A 19,397-nucleotide genomic window follows, 5' to 3' on the forward strand; every position below is an offset into this window, starting at 1 on the left:
TACGGTCACTATGGGGACGACGTCATCGATGCACTTATTGATGATGCTGGTGACTGAGATGGTATACTCCTCAATGCAATTGGATGAATCCCGGAACATATTCCAGTCTGTGCTAGCAAAACAGTCCTGTAGCATAGCATCCGCGTCATCTGACCACTTCCGTATTGAGTCAGTCACTGATACTTCCTGCTTTAGTTTTTGCTTGTAAGCAGGAATTAGGAGGATAGAATTATGGTCAGATTTGCCAAATGGATTTGCCAAATGGCGAGGAAGAGCTTTACGCGTCTCTGTGTGGAGTAAAAGTGATCGAGTTTTTCTCCCTCTAGTTGCACGTGGCATGCTTGTAAGGGCTGTTGTCCTCCTCTTCCTCAGATGAGGAGAGGAGAGAAGGATCAGTGGACCAATACGCAGCAGTAGGAAAATAAGCCATCTCTTTATTTGAATACGACGGCAAAACGAAAACAAAAAACACTTGGAAAATTACAAAATAAGAAAACGACGTAGACGAAACCTGAACATGAACTTACATAACTACACGTAGAACTCACGGACAGGAAACAGACTACATCAAACGAACGAACAGCCAAACAGTCCCGTATGGTACAGACATCGACGACACAGGAGACAATCACCCACAAACAAACAGTGAGAACACCCTACCTAAATATGACTCTCAATTAGAGGAAACCGCAAAACACCTGCCTCTAATTAAGAGCCATACCAGGCAACCCAAAACCAACATAGAAACAGAAAACATAGACTGCCCACCCAAAACTCACGCCCTGACCATCATACACATACAAAAACAACAGAAAACAGGTCAGGAACGTGACAGAACCCCCCCCTCAAGGTGCGAACGCCGGGCGCACCAGCACAAAGTCCAGGGGAGGGTCTGGGTGGGCAGTTGACCCCGGTGGTGGCTCAGGCTCCGGACGCTGTCCCCACACCACCATAGTCACTCCCCGCTTCTGTATTCCCCTCCCAATGACCACCCTCCAACTAAAACCCCCTAAATGAACGGCCAGCACCGGGATAAGGGGCAGCACCGGGATAAGGGGCAGCACCGGGACAAGGGGCAGCACCGGGACAAGGGGCAGCACCGGGACAAGGGGCAGCACCGGGATAAGGGGCAGCACCAGGATAAGGGGCAGCACCAGGATAAGGGCCAGCACCGGGATAAGGGGCAGCACCGGGATAAGGGGCAGCACCGGGACAAGGGGCAGCACCGGGATAAGGGGCGGCAGGTCCCGGCTGAGAGACTCTGGCAGATCCTGGCTGAGGGACTCTGGCAGGTCCTGGCTGAGGGACTCTGGCAGGTCCTGGCTGAGGGACTCTGGCAGGTCCTGGCTGAGGGACTCTGGCAGGTCCTGGCTGAGGGACTCTGGCAGGTCCTGGCTGAGGGACTCTGGCAGGTCCTGGCTGGACGGCTCTGGCAGGTCCTGGCTGGACGGCTCTGGCAGGTCCTGGCTGGACGGCTCTGGCAGGTCCTGGCTGGACGGCTCTGGCAGGTCCTGGCTGGACGGCTCTGGCAGGTCCTGGCTGGACGGCTCTGGCAGGTCCTGGCTGGACGGCTCTGGCAGGTCCTGGCTGGACGGCTCTGGCAGGTCCTGGCTGGACGGCTCCGGCTGGTCCTGGCAGGACGGCTCCGGCTGGTCATGGCAGGACGGCTCCGGCTGGTCATGGCAGGACGGCTCCGGCTGGTCATGGCAGGACGGCTCCGGCTGGTCATGGCAGGACGGCTCCGGCTGGTCATGGCAGGACGGCTCTGTAGGGAGGAGACGGAGAGACAGCCTGGTGCGTGGTATAGGCACTGGCTGCGCTGGAGAGGAGGAAACAGCTGGAGAGAGAACCCGGAGAGACAGCCTGGTACGGGGGGCTGCCACCGGAGGACTGGTACATGGAGGTGGCACCGGGTATACCGGACCGTGAAGGAGGACACGTGCTCTTGAGCACCGAGCCTGCCCAACCTTACCAGGTTGAATGGTGCCCGTAGCCCTGCCAGTGCGGCGAGGTGGAATAGCCCGCACTGGGCTATACTGGCAAACCGGGGACACCATTCGTAAGGCTGGTGCCATGTATGCCGGCCCGAGGAGACGCACTGGTGGCCAGATGCGTTGGGCCGGCTTCATGACATCCAGCTCGATGCCCAACTTAGCCCTCCCAGTGCGGCAAGGTGGAATAGCCCGCACTGGGCTAAGCACGCGTACTGGGGACACCGTGCGCTTTACCGCATAACACGGTGTCTTACCAGTACGACGCCCTCTCACTCCACGGTAAGCACGGGGAGTTGGCTCAGGTATCCTACCCGGCTTTGCCACACCCCTCGTGTGCCCCCCCCCCCAAGAAATTTTTGGGTCTGACTCACGGGCTCCCAACCGCGTCGCCGCGCTGCCTCCTCATACCAGCGCCTCTCTGCCTTCGCTGCTTCCAACTCCGCCCTGGGACGGCGATATTCCCCTGGCTAAGCCCAGGGTCCTTTACCGTCCAGGATCTCCTCCCAAGTCCAGGAGTCCTGGTTGCTCTGTTGAGCTTTCCCTTGCCGCTTGGTCCTAGTTTGGTGGGTGATTCTGTAAGGGCTGTTGTCCTCCTCTTCCTCAGATGAGGAGAGGAGAGAAGGATCAGTGGACCAATACGCAGCAGTAGGAAAATAAGCCATCTCTTTATTTGAATACGACGGCAAAACGAAAACAAAAAACACTTGGAAAATTACAAAATAAGAAAACGACGTAGACGAAACCTGAACATGAACTTACATAACTACACGTAGAACTCACGGACAGGAAACAGACTACATCAAATGAACGAACAGCCAAACAGTCCCGTATGGTACAGACATCGACGACACAGGAGACAATCACCCACAAACAAACAGTGAGAACACCCTACCTAAATATGACTCTCAATTAGAGGAAAACGCAAAACACCTGCCTCTAATTAAGAGCCATACCAGGCAACCCAAAACCAACATAGAAACAGAAAACATAGACTGCCCACCCAAAACTCACGCCCTGACCATCATACACATACAAAAACAACAGAAAACAGGTCAGGAACGTGACAATGCTGAAATAAATTAGGCAAAACGGATTTAAGTTTGCCTGCATTAAAGTCCCTGGCCACTAGGAGCGCCGCTTCTGGATTAACATTTTCTTGCTTGCTTATGGCCTTATACAGGTTCTTGAGTGCAGTCTTAGTGCCGTCGTCGGTTTGTGGTGGTAAATAGACGGCTACGAAAAATATAGATAAACTCTCATAGTAGATAGTGTGCACTACAGCTTGAGGTACTTTACCTCAGGCGAGCAATACCTCGAGACTTCCTTAATATTGGACATTGCGCACCAGCTGTTATTGACAAATACAGTTATTGACAAAATGGTATGTGAACCCTTTGGAATTACCTGGATTTCTGCATAAATTAGTCATAAAATTGGATCTGAACTTCATCTTAGTCACAACAATTGACAAACACAATGTGCTTAAACTAACAACACACAAACTATTGTATTTGTCTTGTCTATATTGAATACAGAATTTAAACATTCACAGTTTAGGTTAGAAAAAGTATGTGAACCCCTAGGCTAATGACTGAGTCAGGAGTCAGCTAACCTGGAGTCCAATCAATGAGATTGAGATTGGAGATGTTGGTTAGAGCTGCCCTGCCCTATTAAAAACACTCACAAAATTTGAGTTTGCTATTCACAAGAAGCATTGCCTGATGTGAACCATACCTCGAACAAAAGAGATCTCAGAAGACCTAAGATTAAGAATTGTTGACTTGCATAAAGCTGGAAATGGTTACAAAAGTAGCTCTAAAAGCCTTGATGTTTATCAGTCCACAGAAAGACAAATGGTCTATAAATGGAGAAAGTTCAGCACTGTTGCTACTCTCCCTAGGAGTGGCCGTCACCACGGAAAAAGCCACTGCTGTCCAAAAATTGAAGTTCGCAAAAGAGCAATTGGATGTTCCACAGCGCTTCTGGCAAAATATTTTGTGGACAGATTACACAAAATTTGAGTTTTTGGAAGGAACACACAACACTATGTGTGGAGAAAAAGGCACAGCACACCAAATTTAAAACCTCATCCCAACTGTAAAGTATGGTGGAGGGAGCATCATGGTTTGGGGCTGCCTCAGGGCCTGGACAGCTTACTATCATCGACGGAAAAATGAATTCCCAAGTTTATCGTGACATTTTGCAGGAGAATGTAGGCCTATCTGTCCGCCAATTGAAGCTCAACAGAAGTTGGGTGATGCAACAGGACAACGACCCAAAACAGAAGTAAATCAACAGAATGGCCACAAAAGAAGAAAATATGCCTTCTGGAGTGGCCCAGTCAGAGTCCTGACCTCAACCCGATTTAAAATGCTGTGGCATGACCTCGAGAGCGGTTCACACAAGACATCCTAAGAATAATATTGCTGAACTGAAACAGTTTTGTAAAGATGAATGGTCCAAAATTCCTCCTGACCGTTGTGCAGGTCTGATCCGCAACTACAGAAAACGTTTGGTTGAGCTTATTGCTGCCAAAGGAGGGTTAACTGTCAACCAGTTATTAAATCCAAGGGTTCACATACTTTTCCCACCCTACACTGTGAATGTTTACACGGTGTGTTCAATAAAGACATGAATACATATAATTATTTGTGTGTTATTACTTTAACTGTGTTTGTCTATTGTTTTGACTTAGATGAAGATCAGATCAAATTTTAAGACCAATTTATGCAGAAATCCAGGTAATTCCAAAGGGTTCGCATACTTTTCCTTGCCACTGTAGACATCCCCCCCCACCCCTCGTCTTACTGGACATGGCTGTTCTGTCCTGCTGATGCACGGAAAACCCAGCTAACTGTATATTATCCATGTCGTTGTTCAGCCACGACTCAGTGAAACATAAGATATTACCGTTTTTAATGTCCTGTTGGTAGGATAGTCTTGAACGGAGCTCATCCAGTTTATTCTCCAGTGATTGCACGTTGGGCAATAGAACGGATGGTAGAGGCGGGTTACCCAATCGCCAACAAATTCTCACAAGGCACCCTGATCTGCGTCCCCTGTATTTTCTTATTTTCTTCATGCGAATGACGGGGATTTGGGCCTTGTCTGGGAGCAACATTATCCTTTACGTCAGAATCATTAAAGGAAAAATCTTCTTCCAGTTCAAGGTGAGCAATCCCTGTTCTGATATCCAAAACCTATTTTCGGTCATAAGAGACGGTAGCATCAAAAATATGTACAAAATAAGCACAATTGGTTAGGAGCCCGTAAAACGGCAGCCATCCCCTCCGGCGCCATTAATCAACAGTGTTTGGTGTGGTTGTCAAGAGGTCAAGGACCTTGAGGATTTAAAGACACTCATACTTCCAGCCAATTACCTTCATGAAAGGGTTGCTACCTACATTAATGAGCACAAGGATCTCACTCTTGAGAAAGATGCAGTCCTTAAAGATTAGTTTGTGTTGACACATAAAACTAATGAGGATAATAAAAGGAAATAATGTGGGTAAAAATAAAACAAATATCATACAAATTATTTAAAAAAATTATTAACTAAACAAAATCAACCTGATTTTCTATTAAAAAATAAATAATTCTAATCAGGTCCCTACACAGGCTCAAAAGACTCCTGAGAGCAAGGGACATTTCCTAGCGACAAGAGTCCTTGCAGTGCTTCTGCAGTGAAGTCTTGGAGCACCAAAAACCTATCTGCCGCAGATGTAATGATGTCCAGGTTCTTCGACACGTGTGCTGTACAATTAATCACTGTGGCTATAAATGCCACAAAATCCACTTCACAATGAGTGTATCCAGATCACTCAATTGACTTTAAACACCAGCAACTGGTTGCAATGCATCCACTACCATATCTTCAACACTGTTGTCTCTTGCCCCTTCAACTCTCTTCACCGCCTCCACATAGGAGATGTGCTGCACAGCCCTGATCCTTGACCTCCTTCAGTCTAACAGGGCACTCAAGGAAGTCCTTCAGTCTAACAGGGCACTCAAGGAAGTCCTTCAGTCTAACAGGGCACTCAAGGAAGTCCTTCAGTCTAACAGGGCACTCAAGGAAGTCCAGGGTATGATCCCCACCACAGTTGCCACATTTTCCATTGACAGATTCTTCAGTGATATACTTCTCCCGTCTGCAAACGTTTGACACGTGACCATATCCTTTACAATTCCTACACTGTAATGGTCTGGACACAAATGCTCTTACCACATACCTCACCAATCCAAGCTTCACATATTCAGGTAGAGTCTCCTCACACAAAAATATCAATACGTTTTTCTCCTTCCTTGCATTTACCATACGGGTCAGGCGACGTGCACTGACCACTACTGGGATTTTCTGACTAAGGTACTCGTCATCTACTGTACCAGTATTTATTTTTACTATTTTCTACATTGTAGAATAATAGTGAAGACATCAAAACTATGAAATAACACATATGGAATAATGTAGTAACCAAAAGTGTTAAACAAATCAACATATTTTTTATATTTGAGATTCTTCAAAGTAGCCACCCTTTGCCTTGATGACAGCTTTGCACGCTCTTGGCATTATCTCAACCAGCTTCATATGAGGTAGTCACCTGGAATGCAATTCAATTAACAGGTGTGCCTTATTAAAAGTTCATTTGTGAAATGTCTTTCCTTCTTAATGCGTTTGAGCCAATCAGTTGTGTTGTGACATGGTAGGGTTGGTATACAGAAGATTTCCCTATTTGGTAAAATACCAAGTCCATATTATGGCAAGAACAGCTCAAATAAGCAAAGAGAAACAACAGTTTAAGACAAAGGTCAGTCAATACGGAACATTTCTTTAAGTGCAGTCGCAAAAACCATCAAGCGTTATGATGACACTGGCTCTCATGAGAACCGCCACAGGAAAGGAAGACCCAGAGTTACCTCTGCTGCAGAGGATACGTTCATTAGAGTTACCAGCCACAGAAATTGCAGCCCAAAAAAATGCTTCACAGAATTCAAGTAAAAGACACATCTCAACATCAACTGTTCAGAAGAGACTGTGTGAATCAGGCCATTGCTGCAAATTAACCACTACTAAAGGACACCAATAATAAGAAGAAGATACTTGCTTGGGCCAAGAAACACGAGCAATGGACATTAGACCGGTGAAAATCTGTTCTTTCTCCAAATTTGAGATTTTTGGTTCCAATCGCCGTGTCTTCCTGAGATGCAGAGTAGGTGAACGGATTAGTTCCGCATGTGTGGTTCCCACTGTGAAGTATGGATGAGGAGGTGTGGGGGTGCTATTCTGGTGACACTGTCAGTGATTTATGTAGAATTCAAGGCACACTTAACCTGCATGTCTACCACAGCATTCTGCAGCAATACACCATCCCATCTAGTTTGCGCTTAGTGGGACTATCATTTGTTTTTCAATAGGACAATGACCCAACATATGTCCAGGCTTTGTAAGGGCTATTTGACCAAGAAAGGGAGTGATGGAGTGCTGCATCAGATGACCTGGCCTCAAAAATCACCCGACCTCAACCCAATTGAGATGGTTCGGGGTTGAGTTGAACCGCAGAGTGAAGGAAAAGCAGCCAACAAATGCTCAGCATATGTGGGAACTCCTTCAAGACTGTTGGAAAAGCATTCCAGGTGAAGCTGGTTGAGAGAATGCCAAGAGTGTGCAAAGCAGTCATCAAAGCAAAGTGTGGCTACTTTGAAGAATATAATATATATTTTGATTAGTTTAACACTTTTTTGGTTACTACATGATTCCATGTGTTTTTTCCTATTTTCACATGTTACTTCTGAGGTGGACAATTTTGCCAGATTCAGTGCCTGGTTCTTCTGTTCTTCATCAACACAATTAACCAAAACGAGGCAGCTTCTTGTCACCTTGATTGAATCCAACTGCTTTCTTCACAGTCCTCGATATTACAAATGGATTTCCCAAATGAATCTCCTTGTCCCAAAAACGCAGTCCAATAAGAAATGCATTATTGCACCAGTCCTTGTCTTCTACAATTTTAGCTTGTTTTGTTCCATTCTTTGATTTCACTATTGTCCATTAATTGTCACACACTTCACTTGCCGCACTTTCAGATTCGAAAACAGTTGCCATTTCCTCTTCCTCCGTCTGATAGTGATGACCCGGGTGGGAGGGCTTCTATCTGACCATGCTAGAATGGACCTGAATACATGCCTGGTATCAATAACAAGATAAAACTAGCTAAAACGAGCCACCTATGATTCCTCACATTGTAGCTTCTTTTTATTGTTGCTAGACCGTTCAGAATCATAACAAGGCAAGGCTTCTGGCCCCATCAATGCCCGCACATAATTTTCGTGATGTTGTCAGCCAACCCGTCTCTTAGACGTTTTGTATAAACTAACCTATAACCACAGATAGAAAGAACAATGAGCCAAATATTTCCCTGGATGTATACATGTGAAGCATCTGGTTGGCTTTTCCTCTCACTACCAAATATGGTTATGAGAGGAAGCACAGTGGCTGGCAGTCGGAGAAGATGGAGCGAGATGAACTTCTGCCTATTTTCTCATCGATTAAACATTTAATCTCCATACAGTTTTCTGTTTCCAAAACTAGAATCTGTAACAGAGTGGACTGCGTTTTGTAGACTTTACCCGTTGCCAAAGTTTCAAAACATTTTCTTTTTTAGAAGGAGCGCAAGGGCAAATTGATTATTGCACACGTGCACTTCAGAGTGGGCGTTCCCTAATGGAAAAAGGCAAATGAATGCTAGAATGCACCAATAGGATCTCACTAGCTCGTGCTTGGCTCTGCCCACCTCCTTGCTTGTTCTGCCCACTGATTAATTTGCTCCCATTGGAAACAGGCTGTGGTCAATCCTGGGTTAGTAAAAAATACTTCTTACAATGTTCAGTATTGGAAACATGGATGTGGGTACACAGACCTGGGAGCAACTGCGGCCCCTTATGATGAGTTCAGATTTTTTGTGGCCCCCACCCCCATCAAAGTTGCCCATCCCTGTCCTATGCGGAGGCAACCAAAATAGTTTTGAAAGCCAATTACTGTGTTGAAGATATGGGTTGCAGTCCAAACTCAAAGTAGACAGCCCGACTCTGCCCTAAACCCTCAGCCCCTGAATTACGTTTTACATCATCACATCTGAATGCATCTTAAAATGTCCCTTGCCCAAGCGAGGGAGAGTGATGATCGGAGAGGCAACGTCCTTGGTGAAAATCTTGAAATTGAGCCTAAAAACAACCAACCTGAAGCTATTAATGTACTTAGCAAGCTAACGTAGCTAGCCTGCACTCCTGTCAGGGAGTTAGCTAGCTACAGTTACACATAGCTGGCTAGCTAGTTTCATAGTTTGCTAATTTATTCCAATAAATGTCAGAATTCCAAAAACATGTCTATGAAGCTAGCTATGTTTAATAGGCTCCTCAGTATGAGACTAAGCCAATTTGCAAACGCTACAATCAATTTAATCTATATACATTATTTAGCAAGCTAGCGTCATAAATTTATCTGACATGACTAAAATGCAGCCGTGTTGATAAAATGTGACACTTTGCGGTCACCGGAGTATGACATGTGACTACAGTTTGCATTGAATTGTGTGTCAGATCAACCCCACAAGTGATCAAAGTTCTTTACTCGCTCCCTTGAGCTAAATTGAGGGCCAAGGGGGCAATGTTGGCGAATTGGACCTCCACTTAAGATGGCAATCAAACTGCATCCGGTTGCGACAGGGATTCCCCCGAGGGAAACTGGCTAGCACGAGAGCTGAGGGGGTGAAAATAACCTGTTTGGACTGCAGCCAAGGTCGCTTCTGTGTCAAACAAGAGAACCGGATATGCTGTGGGTTAAAAAGGTGGATTTTGTAGCATTCATAGCAACTGTTATTAACTGTATGGCACAAATATCGAAGAAGTTGGACATCATTGTGGCTGCAGCTGAAAGGTATCTGGGACTTCAGGAGTTCACAGCGGAAGATCTACAAGGGGTATTGGCAATGGAAGACGTGTCACCCTTTTTTAAAAGTGTTTTTGTTGTTGTTGGTAGTTTGTATGGATATTCCCCCCAACCCAAGAATGTTCCCATTTTTGGGATCTTTTTGTTTTCATCCCGCACATTAGGTGGCAGCAATACACCTTTTGGGTGTACTCTGCCAATAAACCTTAAAGAAGAAGTAATGGAAGCGAACATAGTTATTATTACATATGTGACGTAACACACTTTAGCTAGTGTTACAGCCTAGAAAGAAAAGTTCAACAACTGGTAAAGAATCAAGCCAACTGGTAGTCTAATAAACTGACGTCACTGCGAGTCGAACAACTATTCAGCACAGCCTACATTTCAGCAACTTCTTTTACGATCGAAAAAGGCTGTCAACGCCTATATTGCTTGAAGATCACAGACAAACAACCAGTAGGCAGTTGTAATGGTAAGCGGCGAAGGGATTCATGTTGAAACTGTTTTGGTTATACGTTTAAGTGATGTTTTGATCTGTGGTGTCCGCAACAATGTGTTATTGGTAAGTGGGAAAACAATGGTGTACATTTTAAACTGACCATAAATTGCTCCTGTATAATGAGAGATAGTTAACATTTGTGTTGACAGGATCGGAAAGGGCGATGCCATTGTGGATTTGGAGTGCGAGGGAGAAGTCATGGTTAGCCCATCATAGCCCAATAATGGACTAAAGAAGCCTAAAGTTACTCCTTATCGTCAAAGGACATTAAATGTTCCGTTTATAGACGAAATGGCTCTGGAAGCCAAACCCGCTAAATACTCCATCTAAACATTAATCGAGTCTCAATTGCCTTACGGTTCTATGAACATAAATCCCTCGACTTTACTAACACATCAAAATCATTTCACAAATGCAAAATACACACATGGTTGATTTATGATTTATTTAAGCGTCATACACCTACCAGTACCCAGCCCACATGGGCTTACAAGACACTACAAATTTCCTTGTACTAAAAACAATAACATTTTACAAATTATAATAATCATGGCAGGTACAGCTAAACTACACACAAAAAAGTAATTGTTTTAAAACATTTGCAGCCATCAGTATTTTTTGTAGCGTCACACGGAACCCAAACCGGCTGCGCGCGTGCGCTATCGTGCATAAATGTATTTCCCCCCACCAAACGCAGGTTAAAATATCAAAACAAACTCTGAACTGTTGATAAAACATTTACTGGAGACAGGAGATCAAGTTGAGACATAGGACGAGGTGTATAATTGTATAATAAGGCAGTTTATTCAAGTGTAAAGATATTTGGCAAAGCGTGCAGCACGGCCCCTTTCTGTCTGATTCTTATGGAATCATCGGAGAAGAGACCGCTAAACATATTGTACAGATTATATATGCGGTACATGATGTAGGTTGATCTGGTAGTCTGGCCTTCTGATTGGTCGCTCCGGGTCGTGGGTAGTCCTGATCGGCTTGATGTCGACGTTCCGTTGGCTCCCAACACAGTTCTTTGTCTTTAGTCCCAACCCTGAACATAGTGTGTGTGTGGGGTTGTTTTAGCAGATTCCTGTTCATGGGGGAGGGTTGTGTGTGTGGGTCTGTGGCTGTTATCTGACGAGAACAACATGTGTGGGGAAGAGAGGGGGATGGGTGCCTGTTGTGTCAAGTATAGCTTGTGTTGAGAATTTTGTTATAACAAGTTTCCAGTATCTATTACAATTTCTTACAGAACCAATGACATTAATTTGGGGACAGGTCGAAAAGTATTAAACATGTATGGCTAGTTAGCTTGCACTTGCTAGCTAACGTTAATTTGTTCTATTTAGCTAGCTTGCTGTTGCTAGCTAATTTGTCCTGGGATATAAACATTGAGTTGTTATTTTACCTGAAATGCACACGGACCTCTACTCCGGCAATTAATCCACACACAAAACAGCCAACTGAATCGTTTCTAGTCTCTTCCTTCCAGGCTTTTTCATCTTTGAATTTATATGGCGATCAATCTAAACTTTCATTGTATTACCACGACAAACGGCAACAAAGTTCGTCTTTCAATCACCCACGTGGGTATAACCAATGGGACGTGGGTACCTGCTTCTACCTGCTCCTATAAACCAATGAGGAGATGGGAGAGGCAGTACTTTCAGCGCGATTTGCATCAGAAATAGGAATGACTTCTATTTTAGCCCTTGGCGTCCCAGACGCTCGTTGGTAATTAATTGAATAACATGGATTTCTAAATGTATTTTGCGACATACTGTCCGGTCTGGTCAGCATGTCAGTTTTCCGTTTACACACAGGTATTCAGAGACGCAGATAGCTAATTAGCACAGGTAGTCCACTCTGTCTTCCGCCATTGGGGGCTATTTTATGGGTGCTGAAACCAGTCGTTTCATATAAAACCAAAATTGTTATGTCGGCGCTTCAGTAGTTGCTTCTCAACTCCATCCTAAATCGTTGAGTTTAATCATCTACTTATCGTGGGACTTATTTTAAGAGCCCCGAGGTCTTCTCTAAAAGGTAATGCAAATTACGGTACGGTTTTGGAAACATAAGGAATGTGTCTTTCATATCGGAAAAAAGAGGGTATATTACGACACATCTTTTAGGGTTTCCGCACGGCCGTATCTTCATGTTACAGCGCGTGTTAACGGAAAACCGAGGCAGCCATCTGTGTTAATTGGCTATCTAGCGTGCTCGGAACATCTGTGTGTAAGCATACAGTGCATTCGGAAAGTATTCAGACCCCTTGCCTTATTCTAAAATGGATTAAAGTTTTTTTTAATCAACCTACACACAATATTCCATAATGACAAAGAAAAAAAGGTTTTAGAAAATGTATAAAAAAAACAGAATTACATTTACATTACAGCCTCGATTCTTCCTGGGTATGACGCTACAAGCTTGGCACACCTGTATTTCCCCTCAATCTTTGTCAGCTTGGATGGGTAGTGTCGCTGCATGTTTGATCAGGTTCAAGTCCGGGCTCTGGCTGGACCACTCAAGGACATTGCAAGACATGTCCCAAAGCCACTCCTGCATTGTCTTAGCTGTTTTCTTAAAGTTGTTCTCCTGTTGGAAGGTGAACCTTTGCCCCAGTCTGAGGTCCTAAGCGCTTTGGAGTAGTTTAATTATTATTTTTTACTTTAATCTGTTCATCTTTCCCTTGATCCTGACTAGTCTCCCAGTCCCTGCCACTGAAAAACATCTCCACAGCATGATGCTGCCACCACCATGCTTCCCTGTAGGGATGGTGCCAGGTTTCCTCCAGATGTGACACTTGGCATTCAGGCCAAAGAGTTCAATCTTGATTTCATCAGACCTGAGAATCTTGTTTCTCATGGTCTGAGAGTCCTCTAGGTGCCTTTTGGCAAAGTCCAAGTGGGCAGTCATGTGCTTTTTACTGAGGAGTGGCTTCTGTCTGGCCACTACCATAAATGCCTGATTGGTGCTGCAGAGATGATTGTCCTTCTGGAAAGTTCTCCCATCTCCACAGAGGAATTCTGGAACTCTGTCAGTGACCATCGGGTTCTTGGTCACCTCCCTGACCAAGGCCCTTCTCCCCCGATTGCTCAGTTTGGCCGAGCGGCTAGCTCTAGGAAGAGTCTTGGTGATTCCTAACTTCTTCCATTTAATAATGATGGAGGCCACTGTGTTCTTGGGGACTTTCAATGCTGCAGATTTTTTTGGATACCTTTTGCCAGATTTGTGCCTCAACACAATCCTATCTCGGAGCTCTACGGACAATTCCTTCAGCCTCATGTCTGGTTTTTTTTCTCTGACATGCACTGTCAACTGTGGGACCTTTATATAGACAGGCGTGTGCCTTTCCAAATCATGTCCGATCAATTGAATTTACCCCAGGTGGACTCCAATCCAGTTGTAGAAACATTTCAAGCATGATCAATGGAAACCGGATGCACCTGAGCTCAATTTCGAGTCTCATAGCAAAGGGTCTGAATACTTATGTAAGGTATTTCTGTTTATTTGTAATACATTTGCAAAACAATTTAAAAACCTGTTTTCGCTTTGTCGTTATGGGGTAGTGTGTGTAGATTGAGGAAAACAATTTAATGAATTTTAAAATAAGGCTGTAACAAAATGTGGAAGATGTCAAGGGGTCTGAACTTTCTGAATGCACTGTAACTGGGGAGGGAGTGTAGTTCGTCAACTGGAGGCACACCGAGCATATGGATCTGTGCAAAACTGCTATAGTAAGTGTGTATTTTTATTTGAAAGATTCTTTCTCACTGTTATGAATGTGAAAGATAAGGGGCTATTATCATATGTTTCGAAAACTGCTTTGCAAGCTATGATTGACACGTTTTTCTAAACGATAAAACCTAGCGTTGGAATTGTAGTTCACACTGAGCCAACCTTGGGCAAGTTTTTGTTGTTGAGAGTTAAATTATGGTGAAACTGAGTAGCCTACATATTGATACGAACAACCCAACACCTAGCGAACTCGTCAAGGGGTTAACTGTTGCTGGACCTGGGTTCGAGTCCTGGTCGGGGCTACCCCGCGAATTCACTACACTGGTGTCGGAAGTGGGAGGGTGCCCGTTAGGCCATCGGAGAGGCGTGCACATGAGGGACTTGGTATAGTATTGAAATGCGGGGACATTCTTTCCCAAAGGAAGAGAGTATAATGTAGTGACCAACCCAACACCTAGCAACCTCGTCAAGACCTCTTGGCATAACGGTTAAGGTGTTGGCTTGACAGTCGCCGGATCCGGGCTCGAGACCCGGTTTGGGCTACCCCCCGAATTCGCTACAATAGGTTTTCTTTAATACAAGAACCATAACCATTGACCAATCCTTCTGTGTATTTTTCTAAATCCTCTGAATGAATCCACAATGAGCAGCCTAGTGTATAAAGAGGGCAGTGCTGTTATGTGACACAATATATATTCCCCCCCCCCCCCCCACACACACACACACACACAATCTTTACCAGGAAAAATAAGGAAAATTCACTGGGATCCTCTAAACCAGGAGAATGCTCAGGACCTGCGCAGGTGATAGTGCTATCAATATTTATACTTTTTTATGATATTGATGGCATCTTTAATTGCAGGAAAAGTAGAAGGCTGAAAACACGTCAGGATCAAAGGAGAATCTCACCTCTTCTGAAAAACACTCTAAAACCAAAGAGGTAAGCATTTTGGTAGAATTTGTTGCTGTACTCTTTATTCATCAATATGGAATCTCAAAACTCAGAATGTACTTAACTGGTAACTGTAAAACATGTGTCCATTTCAGCCAGCAGTGACAGTCTCTCAGACAAGACCTCAAAGGTGAGGCTGGTGTTACACAATGCAACTTGCCTCCAGTTTGTTTTGCATGCAACTAAGTTGCATTTGGATCGCTTCATATAACACCCCCAGCAAATAATAAGCAGCTTTTAATTTGTCTTTTTTATGTGTCTTTATCTGTCAGAACAAACTGGTTGGAGCCATGAACAAGCTGAATCCTTTTAAATCAACTCCCAAAGTAAGACAGCATAGCTGTTGTACTAGCCAATGAGATTACACTAATAAGATCCCTCCAGAAAAAAACAGATTTCACTTGTAGAAAATCACACGATTTCGCGTGAAATTTCAATTCACGTGAAACTCATGTGGTTTTTCCATAGGTGGTGCTTATTTTCTTTCAATATCATATGATAGTTTGAACTATGAAGATAGAGTAATTTCATTTATAACGATGCTTAAGACTGATAGTTTGAGCTGAATATGGTGGCAACATCTACAGCCCGAGAACAAACATACTGAACAAAAATATAAATGCAACATGCAACAATTTCTATGATTTTACTGAGTTACAGTTTAAATAAGGAAATCAGTCAATTTAAATAAATTAGGCCCTAATCCATAGATTTCACTTGACTGGGAATACAGATATGCATCTGTTGGTCACAAAAATGTGTCAATTAACTTTTTGTTCTGAATACGAAGTCTTATGTTTGGGGCAAATTAAATATAATACATTACTGAGTACCGCTCTCCATATTTTCAAGCATAATGGTGGCTGCATCATGTTACTGGTATGCTTGTAATCGTTAAGGACAGGGGAGTTTTTCAGGATAAACAATGGAATGGAGCTAAGCACAGGCAAAATCCTAGAGGAAACCTGGTTGTCTGCTTTCCACCAGACACTGGGAGATAAATGAACTTTTCAGCAGGATAATAACCTAAAACACAAGGCCAAATCTACAGTGGAGTTGCTTACCAAGAAGACAGTGAATGTTTGAGTAGCAGAGTTAGTTTTTACATAAATCTGCTTGAAAAACTATGGCTTAAATGGTTGTCTAGCAATAATCAACCAATTTAACAGAACTTGAAGAATTTTGAAAAGAATAACGGGAAAATATTGTACAATCCAGGTGTGCAAAGCTCTTAGAGACTTACCCAGAAAGATTCACAGCTGTAATCACTGCCAAAGGTGACTCTAACATGTATTTACTCAGGGGTGTGAATACTTATGTAAATTATATTTGTTTCATTTTCAATAAATTAGCTAACATTTCTAAAAACATGTTTTCACTTTGTCATGATGCGGTTTTGTGTGTGTGTGTATATAAAAAAATAAATATAGATTTAATCCATTTTGAATTCAGGCTGTAACACAACAAAATGTGGAGTAAGTCAAGGGTTATGAATACTTTCTGAAGGCACTGTATATAAGGAACCAGGATCAGATGTTGAAGAGCCACCTGCCACCACAGAAAAGCTTGCCAGCCACAAACATTCCTATGCACGGCCCTGTTCATCTGTTACTGTTCCTGTTTCATTGTGTAATTCAAGTCGTATTGCATGTCATTTATTTCTGTCCGAATTTCCATGGAGCCATATCAAAACTGAATCCATTCTGCTCTTTAACTACAGTAAATATTCCAATGAATTTAATTAACTGTTGGTGGTGGTGCTTGTATCAATGATTATGATTTTTGTGAAATGTTCGTTAGGATTATGATGGCGTGATGTTTTCAAAGTCGTGTTGGTGGTTTTGAGTTCAGTGCAAGTGGTGATGCTGTAGAGATGTGTTAATGAATATGGTGAGAAGGATGATTCCATTAAAATAACAATGACTTTCCTTGTTCAGAAGGACAATGAAGATACAAAGTTACTCGGGGACAAGGAGAGGCAGGAAGAGGAAAAGCAAAAAACTGTGAGTTTGTTACATCATTTATACCACACACACTTGTTCTACTATCCTAGCGGGGACCTAAAATTGATTTCCATTCAAAATCTTATTTACCCTAAACCTAACCACTAACCATAATTCTAATTCTAAACATAACTGAAAATAGCCTTTGTGATTATGGGGACATTGGAAATGTTCTTTGTTTTACTATCCTTGTGGGGAGGATAGAAGAACAAGACCATACACACAATCAAAGTTGCTTTTCTCTTTCGAAAGCCCCCTCTCTTCCTTGTCTCCACCTTTTCCTAAAGTTCCCACCAGCCTTTGCTTCTCTAACTCCCACAAAGTCACAGGAACAGAACAGTGATTAACTGTGAGTGTCCTTGTCAGGTCAAAAGCAATCTGATGCAGAGAGAGAGGAAGGAGAGAACTGAAACACAGCCGGCAGTTCCTCCCAGACCCACTGAAGAGGTAGGCAAACTGTTCCTTCTTACCGTATGTCAAATGTTTTATATATCTCTGCTGAGGTTGTCCGTCACCTCTCCACAGGAGCTGAAGGATATAGCCTTACATGACAGACTGAAGAAGAGAGAGACGGACGACAATCAGGTATGGTTTACACCAGTCATGTTCATTTTTGGATGTGTGTTATCTATAGCGGGGTCTGAATTTAATTAGAGGGTCAAAGATCATACTACCAAGACTTACTAACCTCTCACCATTAACATGGGGAGGTTAGCATGTCATGGAAGCATCCACATTAGTGCTGTCCCGGACAAAAAAATAAATACATATTAGTTGTCCGAAAGTCATCTGTTCGAGTCGCCATTTTTTTTAATGAGTACGTTTCCCTATATAGACACTCTGTGTTTAAATAAAATCAACTATATGCATTGAGCTTGTCTAATGCTTTTTTTGATGAAATAAAACACAAATGACTCGAGGGAGCCAGAGATCTACATAATCCGAAGAAATCCTAAACTTGACCCAACCATTCTCCCTCTCCTGCTGGCTTTTGCAGATTCTGCCATTACTCTCCTGAAGTTGCCGGTAATTGGCTAAATGAGGAGTCGGCAACCTTTCTCATGTGGAATGCCAATTTATCTTACTATTTCTACCGACCTGTGTGCCAGTTGTGGTTTTCATAAGCACATTTTTGTGGAACAGTTTTGTTTATAATAACGTCTTCATATCTCAAAGTCATTGTCATGTGATTAGTCAAAATTCTATCCAATTTTGAATCAAAATTATCTAAACCTAAAGTGACTTCTATTGCCATTGCCAACTATGTAAAAACATTGCCTACATAAAAACAACAAATAAAAACATTGCAGCCTGCAAGTAGAAAATATTCGGATAAAAAAAAAAAAAAAAAAAACTATAAATCACATTGGATATGCATGGCTTGTCTGCAATGAACTTCAAATTTTTAATCAACTATTAACTTTGGTCTGGCCTAATGCTTGCGCTAACGAACTTGCAACATGGTATAAAATATTCTGGGTGCTCAGTTTCTGTGCCAGTGAGCTCAGGACAGACACAGCTGTAGGCTGTTTACGCAAGGGATATGAAACAGTGCTTGACTTGGGCAGGAGCTCACTAGAGCTGAGTACCGATACCTCAAATGCTCTACTGCTTGAGCTCCTGTTCCTCTTATAGAATATTAGCTCAAAAGTTTTGTGGAGCTTATGTACTTAAACAGTACCAGAATCTATTTGTCTAAGTCAAGCACTGATAAGTTATCAGGTAGGTCTATTTGATGACGTTTCCACTGGATCAGAGCATGACATTTTCCCCTTTCACGCTGAGTGGTTATCGAAAGGGAGAGAGCTGGAAAGATTTTAAAAATATATTGAGGAATTATTGTCATTCTCAATGGATGTAAAAACAGACTTTGTTTGCTTGCTATTTAGGTGAAGAAAACATTACTTTGAGAAGCTCTACAGCCAATCAGAAATACTATCAGATCCCCAAATGGGCACATTCGCGAGCAGGCCAGGTAGCCTACAGGCCTACTTCTAAGTGTAAACAAACTCCAAGCGGGCTGTCGTGTGCCTTTTACTGAGGAGTGGCTTCTGTCTTGCCACCACCATAAAGGCCTGATTTGGTGGAGTGCTGCAGGAATGGTTGTCCTTCTGGAAGGTTCTCCCATCTCCACAGAGGAACTCTAACTCTGTCAGAGTAACCATCAAGTTCTTGGTCACCTCCCTGACCAAGGCTCTTCTCCCCCGATTGCTCAGTTTGGCCGGGTGGCCAACTCTAGGTAGAGTCTTGGTGGTTCCAAACTTCTTCCATTTAA

At 43.4% G+C, this 19,397-nt stretch overlaps 2 protein-coding genes across 6 annotated transcripts in view; one reads left to right on the plus strand and one right to left on the minus strand.

Moving 5' to 3' along the window:
- The window catches only part of LOC129813847 (uncharacterized), a 57,606-nt gene that overhangs the window by 19,129 nt on the left and 19,080 nt on the right, over window positions 1-19,397 (minus strand). The gene's annotated exons all lie outside the window — the stretch shown is intronic.
- The window catches only part of LOC129813846 (uncharacterized), an 18,081-nt gene continuing 8,795 nt past the window's right edge, over window positions 10,112-19,397 (plus strand). Inside the window, exons 1-7 of one of the 4 annotated variants that reach the window (XM_055866410.1) lie at window positions 10,112-10,408; window positions 15,030-15,107; window positions 15,215-15,249; window positions 15,392-15,445; window positions 17,057-17,122; window positions 17,489-17,569; window positions 17,648-17,707. In XM_055866410.1, coding sequence (XP_055722385.1) covers window positions 15,410-15,445; window positions 17,057-17,122; window positions 17,489-17,569; window positions 17,648-17,707 — 243 coding nt within the window. In that variant the 5' untranslated portion in view covers window positions 10,112-10,408; window positions 15,030-15,107; window positions 15,215-15,249; window positions 15,392-15,409. The other 3 variants (XM_055866408.1, XM_055866409.1, XM_055866413.1) reach the window with 3 other exon arrangements.

The sequence above is a fragment of the Salvelinus fontinalis genome, chromosome 17, assembly GCF_029448725.1.
Source record: "Salvelinus fontinalis isolate EN_2023a chromosome 17, ASM2944872v1, whole genome shotgun sequence".
NCBI classification, from domain to species: Eukaryota; Metazoa; Chordata; class Actinopteri; order Salmoniformes; family Salmonidae; genus Salvelinus; species Salvelinus fontinalis.